Source organism: Macrotis lagotis, chromosome X, assembly GCF_037893015.1.
Source record: "Macrotis lagotis isolate mMagLag1 chromosome X, bilby.v1.9.chrom.fasta, whole genome shotgun sequence".
NCBI classification, from domain to species: domain Eukaryota; kingdom Metazoa; phylum Chordata; class Mammalia; order Peramelemorphia; family Peramelidae; genus Macrotis; species Macrotis lagotis.
The window spans coordinates 605,147,647-605,156,336 of record NC_133666.1 but is presented as its reverse complement, the minus strand read 5'-3'; the positions used below and the strand labels follow the sequence as shown (position 1 = coordinate 605,156,336).

The window sequence follows — 8,690 nt, the reverse complement described above, 5'->3', positions numbered from 1 at the left end:
TACTCTACTTCCCAAGGACTGTTGGGGAAGTACTTCATAAGATATTATTCATGACTTATTATCAATCCACTGGTATATTTTCTCAGAATAAGTTATGTGGATGTGAATTCAGAGGCAGAGGCAGAAAGAGGAAAACGATCTAAAGGCAGATGAGGGGAGACAAGGGACGCAAATCTGGCATCAGAAATCTTAGTTTTGTATTTTCACTTTTTCACTCAAATTTTATGGTAGACAGCCCCCTCACTTGGGTAGAAAGCTCCATCTCTTGGGTGGAAAGTCCCCAGGTGAAATAGTGACCAAGTGTGATATTAGATTATGATAAGTAGTATCCAAGATTGTGGTTTTTCAGCATATAAGCTTGCTTGTACCTGTATTAATTTGCTATACTCCTGGATGCTTCCAGACAATCAGCCCTGTATTTGAGTAATTAAAGGCTCCTAAATTCTGATTGACTTGCCTAAATTCTTGAGGCTATAACAACAGCAATAGCAACAGTAACAGCAGCAGTAGTAGTAATAGTAGTAGTAGTAGTAGTAATAGTAGTAGTAGTAGTAGTAGTAGTAGTAGTAGTAGTAGTAGTAGTAATAGTAGTAATGGTAGTACTATATTTTCCCCAAAATAAGAGTGGGTCTTATATTAATTTTTGCTCCAAAAAATGCATCAGGGGATGTCTGTTTACCTCTCATTCAAAGGTGCCCACTTGGGCATTTACACTTACTTAATTTTAACTTATATTATCATTTATTTTAGGTATTAATATTAATAACACTATTTATATTTAGTTATATATATAAATATTATTATTTAATAATCCAATAAGTCCATCATGTATTGCTGATGTGCTAAACTGATGTACTGAATGAGTCTATCTGGCTGATGATTTTAACTGGGGGTTGATTTGGGGCATAGGAATTATATTACCAGCATCCTGTAAAAAAATATTCTAGGGCTTTTTTTCTGGGGAAATATGATGATAGGGGTGGTTGTGGTGGTGGTAGTAGTAGCAGTAGTAGTAGTAGTAGTAGTAGTAGTAGTAGTGGTAGTAGTGGTAGTAGTGGTAGTAGTAGTAGTAGTGGTAGTAGTGGTAGTAGTAGTAGTAAGTAGCTAGTAGTCAAAGTCAGTATAGTATTAGTATTCATAGTTGTAATTGTGGTAATAGAAATAGCAATAGTAATAGTAGTGGTGCCAATGGTGCTGGTAGTCATATTGGTGGTTATGATGGTAGTAGTAGCTATGGTAGTGGTAGTAATGATAGTATGATGGCAATAGCAGCAGTCGGAAGAGGAGGACTAATAGTGGAAGTAGTACAATATTAATTCTTAACATTTTATTGTCACAGATCTTTTTGTCAACCTAGTGAACTCTATGAACTCATGTTTTTATTGTGTAAATATTATATAAAATTACAAAGAAAATCCATTATATTGAAATGTAGTCACTAAGTGTAAATGTCATCTATGTATGCATAAACATGCACACACACAATGTTGTTTATTATTTGTCTTTCATTATGAAAGAGTACCATAACATCAGGGAAATGAAGCCATGACATGTAAGTGAATTGGAGTTAAGTGAAGGTGGCTTGTGCAATGTCACCAGCCTCACTTTCTCAGGGAGAACCATCTGGGTCCAGTGGCTAGATATGGATTAGGAAGACTGGAGATGAACCTGAATGAAATAGGATACCTTAACTTTTTTAAACTAAGGTTTTTAACTGGCCTCAGTTGGATTATAGCAATGACTATTCATTGATTAAAGATAGGTAAGAAATGAAGCAAATAATGGTTTTTTTGCCTAGTCTAAATAAATAAATATTATCAATCTGGGAAGGAAAGACTCCTCAGGGTTTCTGGACAAAACAAAGACAATTGTTAATTATCTTGACATTGAAGCAGTCAGGGACCAAAAAAAATGACCAAATGGGGCTTGACTTGGGGCCTATCATTGGTCAACCTTTCTTTCTTCACATACATGTGTACTATTTATGCATGAAAGCACAAATATGTATATTATAATTTTATATATATACTTACTTGTGTGTATGTTCATGTACTCCAGATTAAGAACATTGCTTTAAAGTAAGATAGAGAGGAAATATACTATGCAGCAACTTTGAACATTTTGGGGGATGTTTACTCACAGCTAAGTCCAGGTGCATGTATGCAGGAACTGTCAGATTCTTGCAGGAGTCAGGTCCAAAAGGGACTCAGGCCCAGTTCTCCCCCAGTTAAAGCATCCAAATTTCGAGGTATCTCACAGTGAAAGCAAATAACAGGGATATTCTAGGGAGGAACTGAGGTTTTTGAGGTCAAGAAAAGTGTTGGGACAAAATAATGCCCACCAGGCCAATGCAAAGCAGGAATGAAGTCCACAACCATAGTCCAGAGGAGATGAACCAACAGGAAGCTGATTTGTCCCACAAAATCTGACACATTTCAGTAGAGTAATTTCTGTGGGTTTCACTTATTTTTGCTGAAAGTCCAACTGTGTGTGCTGGGTCTGTTTTGCTCCATTTTCTTTATGCCCAGTCCCTTTCAGCCTGGTATATTAGCATATAACATGAGGTGGAAAGTATAAACAGAGGTAGACAAAGTCTTTGTTCAGACAGATGTTTGGAGAGGTGGTGGGGTTTTAGAATTATGGGAAGGGTCAGAGGATGATGTAAAGTTATATGGATAGAGAGGAAAAAGAATAGATGATATAGATTTACTTGTAGGTTGCAATGTGGATGGGTAAATAGATGTAGATGTAGAGGTAGTCGAAGACACATACTTAGTTAGAGAAACAGGCTCAGATGTGGACATACGAGTGCATTTGGAGGAGGATGGAGATTTAGGAGAATAGTTCTGCATAGATGTGGGTATTGAAGATGTCTGTGTAGAGCCAGAAACAGATTTAACATTTGAGTTAGCATTACAGAGATAAGAACATTGATATTTAGTAGGAGATGAAAGTGTATCTGATGCAGGAGAAGAGGTCTGATGAGGAGAATCCCTAGGGAAAAGTCCACAGTGAAATTTAGGTGTGGATTTAGAGGATATTGACATAGAAGGAGATATGGGAGTAAGTGAAGATGTCGAGGTAGAGCTATTGACATAATTAGAGGAATTATCAATCGATAATATACCTGTGCGTGTAAGAGGACAGTTAAATGTTGATGTCCAGGTAGACTTAGAGATATAATCAGATACTAAGTCACCCATAGATGTAGCTTTGGACATAGGAGGAGATTTTTGGTTAAGTGTAGCTGCTGAGGTAGAGTTACAGAAACAATTAGGGGGAATCCTAGAGAATAGATCAGAGATAGATGTGGATCTGGTTATTGGAGGAGATTTTGGGTTAAGTGTAGATGTTGAGGTAGCGTGAGACATATAGATAGGGGGATTAGATGTGGATCTGTTTGTTGGAGGAGATTTGGGGTTAAGTGTAGATGTTGAGGTAGAGTGAGACATAGAGGTAGGGGGATTATTGAGCAAAGAACAAATAGATGTAGATTTGGGTGTAGGAGGAGATTTTGAATTTGTTACAGATGTTGAAATAGAGTTACAGATACAGTTAGATGCAATTCCAGGGAGTAGCTCACAGATAGATGTAGATGTGGTTGCACGATTACATTTGGGGCTAAGAGTAGAGGGAGAGTGACAATTACAGACACAGTTAAGTTGATAATATTTAAGTAAGGCCTCTTTGAAGGAGGCACAGATAGATGTAGCTTTGGACAAAGGAGGAGATTTGGGGCTAACTCTAGAGGCAGAGGTACAGTTACAGCCACAGTTAGATGCAATCCCAGGGAATAGCTCACAGATAGAGGTGGCTGTGGATGTAAGGGGAGATTTGGGACTAGATATAGAGGGAGAATTACAATTACAGATACAGTTAGGGGGGGAATCAGACAATAAGGCAGAAATAGATAGACCTTTGGATGCAGGAGGAGATTTGGAATTAATTGTTGACTTCGAGTTACAGTTAGAGAGATAATCTCCTAGTAAATTACAGGTAGATGTAGCTTTGGACATAGGAGCAGATTTTGGCTTAAGAGAAGTAGTTGAGGTAGAGCAACAGATACAATAAGAGCCAAACCCAGGGACTAAGGTACAAGAAGTAGCTTTAGATAAAGGAGGAGATCTGGTGTTAAGTGAAGATGTTAGGGTAGAACTACAGGGATTCTCAGGAGATAAATCACTGGTAGATGTAGCTCTGGATGTAGATGCATTAGGATTGGGCAAGAGTGAAGATGTTGAGGTAGCAGAACAGGTACAATTAAAGGGAATCCCAGGGTAAAGTCCACCGGTAGATTTATTTGAAGTTGTTGAGGCTGTAGGGGAAGATTCAGTTTTGAGAGAGAGTGTAGATACTGAGGGACAGAGTTCCATATTGAGAAATGCACAGTTTGATATAGCTGGAGAGACATCTGGAGTAGATTTGGGACTAAAAGCAGTTTCAGGAGTTTGTACAGGGGAGAGAGGAGTAGTTTTTTGAGTAGATTCAGTTGATATAGTGGAGTTAAAGCTCCAGCTGGAGGGACATCTATTGGGTGATGTACAACTATACACTGATGTCTCTGTAGGCTCAGATGCTGTAGCTGTACAGACAGGGGGATGTTCTGCGATAGGTGTCAAGTTGCAGTAATATAGAGTTTTAGAGATCAGGTTGCTGAAAAATGGATGTTTAGAGGTTGATACAGGTGTTTGGGATATTGGGATTACAGGGACAGATTTAGAGGAAGATGGAGGGAGTTTACTCACAGGTTTATATCTGGGGATTGTTACAGAAGAAGAAGCAGGGGAAAGTTCTGTAGGAGTTGTAAAGGGAGGTGTAGATGTGTGTGAAGGCATGGGAGGCATAGAAGAAGAAATGAAGATAGTTCTAGGTTCAAGTGAAGAGACAGAATTAGAAGAAGTCAAAGGAGTAGGTGTTTTGTTTGGATCCATACTGATCCCAGGCCCACATTAAGAGTTATTTTCTTGAATTTATCTTCAATATTACCAGATTCACATGGCAGTTGGGTCTTCTCAGAAATGGAGTTTTTCCAATATTCATTCCAAATAATTAAGGTGTCATTCTATTGACTCAGATCTCCAATATTACATGGTTGAGTTGAATTACAAAAAGAAATTGGGTGGCAGAAAGTGGGACAAGCCTGCTACTCCTTTGAAGAAAGAGAAGAAAAAGGCTTAGAACCTCAAGTGATGTCACAATCACACCACCCCATGACTCAATTTAATGTGTTTACTGCTGTGTTCCTTTATCCATAGGGAGTAGTGTTCAACAAATAGCATTTCTTCTGTAACACTTGCCCCTTGTGCAAAGTAAATAAGATCATTAGGAGACTATCTCTTTTAAAAAGCTATCAGTTTTCTAGCCCACAAAAACCTGTGGGATACAAATAATCAGACTGTACTAAGCAGTGATAGACCTTCTCTACTAGGACCTTCCCTCTAAGATGACTTTCCATTTACATGGTATCTATTTTGTATATCCATACCTATATGAAACATGTCTTTCCAATGAGAATGTGAGGTCTTTGAGAGCTGGGGCTATGCTTTTTGTCTTTCTTTTTCTAAATGCAGTCAAAGATGGATGAGTTTTTAAACTTATTTCTGTAACAAGTAATTAGAAATTCCCCTATTGATCAAATTAGGGAACAAAGAGAAGTGGGTGAGGTCCAATTAAGAATCCAGAGTATTTCCTGGTAATCAAGTCAATTAGCATTTGAAGCAGTACTTCAGCACAACTCTTTTAATAGTAAAGTAAAATGGTCACCTTCTAAAGCCATCAATAGGCCCTCTGGATATAAATTCTCTGTTTTAATGGACAATCTCCTCATTGCCACCTCTTGCTGAGTTCCCTACACCTTTTCTGAACCTTCCCCCTTCCCCATTCCACTTTGGGAGTTGTTCCCTTCTTTGATTAGATAAGCCAAAGGTGATGTTTCAAATCACTCCTCCTGATGTACACTGTTTTTTAAGTCTGGATATCTGCCTCTAGCATAATACTTGAGTTAAAGTAAGAAATACCATTAATTGTCTCTTCTCCTTAAAATCCAGGATTGTCCAGAACTGGACCCACAAGCCCCATTCAGCCCACAGTGTAATTTTATGCAGCTGCCTGTGGGTTAACTAAATACAGAACTCTCATGAAAATGATAAATCAAAATATAGTGCCTTTTGTTTCAAAAAAAAATCTTTTAAAAGCTCAGACAGCCCTGATATAGTCTATTAGTTGCAAATGGTTTCTTCGAGGAGGCATCCAGAAAGTTTTATTTTATGTAGGAAAACAGACTCTAGGAAAATCAATCATGAGATACATATGTCTTCAAGAGCAAGTGACCATTTTTGTTGCTGTTTCCAACTCCATTCCTCCCAAGGACTCCTGGTCATGTCTGGCAGTCTCAATCTATTCTCCTTAAAGTCACCCAGAATTATAAGCTTGATCTGTTTTGATACACTGATGGCAATTGTCTCCTGTTCTTAATAAAATTTTTCTTTGATCTCTTAGGTTCTCCATGGTGGGAACATAGGCACTGATAATGGCTGCTTGTTTTCCTGCCATTGATAATTACATTGTAATAAACCTTTCATTCATCCTTTTGATGTCTAACTAAGCTCTAAGTACTCCAAAGCACTTACTTCAGCTGACTTCATGGCCATTAAGAACAAATTCCCATTCTATCCATTCCAACAATGGAAGTCTTCTCATACTTGAGGTAGACATTCCCCTAACTCACCAACAGGTTTTGTGATTCCCTTGGTTACCCTTAAGCTGGTTTAACCTGTCTGCAAAAACGGTTTACCAAGGTATGGCCTCTGTGCTTGCTGTAACTTCTTGGTACCACAGGTGAGACATCAAAGTAGACATCAAAGTTAGAAAGCAACCCTGAAAAGGGCTCAGCAGTCCTCACAGAACAGGTACCAATCTTCCCTTCTAATATTTTCCTTTTGCTGGATCCCAATGAAGTAGAAGTCAGAATGACACAATATTTGAGAGTAATAATATACCAAGCTAACTTGATGATTTTCTGATCCTTTCCAATACTACTTGAAAAGAACTGTCTTAGCTCTTTTTCCATTTAAAAATATATCTTAAACATTAGAAGGGAGGGTTTATTTATAAAAGAAACTACTGATTACTCAAAAAAGCAATTCTGAGGTATTGAGATTCCAGAGTAAACTGTTTGTTTAAAGATTATAAGCACTTCATAAGTAAATGTTGAAATAGATTAAATGCTGTTTAAGAGAGAACTGTTCTTTGCTGATTGAATTTTTTGGAACTTGCCTAAGAACTAAATACCCCTGAAAAATAAATACAGACCTCCCTATACTATTCAAGTATTTTGCTATTTTATAGAAATTATTTTGCTGAATTCACAAATAGAATTTAAGAAGAAAAATTTCACAGAAAGACTTAAAATAATAAAAATAGCATTAATAACACTGAGTTGATGAAGAACTTTATGGTTTACAAACTTTTCATTATAACAAGTTAAAGAAATATGTATGACTTTTATGAATATTAGCACTTATTTTATCTTTAATTGACTGAATGAATGATTGACCTTTTAGCACATATTGAATGGTCCATGACTTTGATTGTAGAGGGTTTCATTAGTTCATCTATACAGGGATAGAGGAAAATGCTTAATGAAAATGAATCTGGCAATACAAGGTCAAAATGTGAATAGGAAGGTATTTTCAGTAGGTAGATGGAAGAAAGCAGGCAGTTGTTTGATTATATTGTACTTTAATTTTACTTCACCACACCTCAATGCTGAGCTTCTAGTGAAGATTCTTCTCTCCTGATAATTAACTCAAAGAGATAGAGTACCATACTCTTAGTTGCCCAGGCTTGTTATCTAATTAATAGACTTGACTATTCTCTTTCACTTCCCCATAGCTGATCAATGGTTAAGTCCTGCTATTACCTTTTTTGTCCTTTTGCAAGGCAGTAGGGTTAAATGACTTCCCAAGGCCATACAGCTAGGTAATTATCAAGTGTCTGAGGCTGGATTTGAACTCAGATCCTCCTGACCCCAGGGCCGGTGCTCTATCCACTGTGTCACCTAGTTGGCTCCCCAAGTCCTACCATTTCTACTTTTGTAACATCTAATTAGTCTTCAGTCCCTCCTCTAATACTGCTACCACTTGTTTGCTTTGTCATCCTCTCTAACTGGAATATAACAATAGCCTTCTGGTGAATATCCCTGTCTTAAATCTCTCCCCAGTCTATAACACCTCCACTCAACTGTCAAATTGATTTTTACTAACCACAGATCTAACCCCATTACCCCACTTTTCAACAAACTTCAGTAGCTCTCTTAGTACTTTTAGGGTCAAATATAATTATATATTTAACTTTCAAAGACCTTCCCACCCTAGTCCCTTATTACCATATAGTCTTCTAATACCTTACTCCTCTATTTATACACGGTAATCTAGTCACATTGATTTCTTGACTAATCTTTGTAAAAAATGCTTCATTTCCTGATCCTGAATATTTTTACCAGCTGTCTCCTATGGCAAAGAATACTCTCCTTCCTAACCTCTACCATCTAATTTTACTATTTTAATAAATTTTTAACGGTGTCTTCTGATTTTTACATCATCACAGTTATTCCAAGTATTCTTTTCCCTTCCTTTCCCAGAAAACAAACAGTATTTTTTGAAAAGTAAAACAAATTAGTACAACTGATC

At 37.3% G+C, this 8,690-nt stretch overlaps 1 protein-coding gene across 2 annotated transcripts in view; it reads right to left on the bottom strand.

The window, feature by feature from the left end:
* LOC141499837 (uncharacterized) overlaps nt 1-5,148 on the bottom strand; it is a 38,637-nt gene extending 33,489 nt beyond the window's left edge. For both annotated transcript variants that reach the window (XM_074202603.1, XM_074202604.1), the window contains exon 1: nt 2,141-5,148. In XM_074202603.1, the coding sequence (XP_074058704.1) occupies nt 2,601-4,931 (2,331 nt within the window). In that variant the 5' untranslated portion in view covers nt 4,932-5,148 and the 3' untranslated portion in view covers nt 2,141-2,600. The remainder of the gene's footprint in view (nt 1-2,140) is intronic.
* Nucleotides 5,149-8,690: the final 3,542 nt, after the last annotated feature.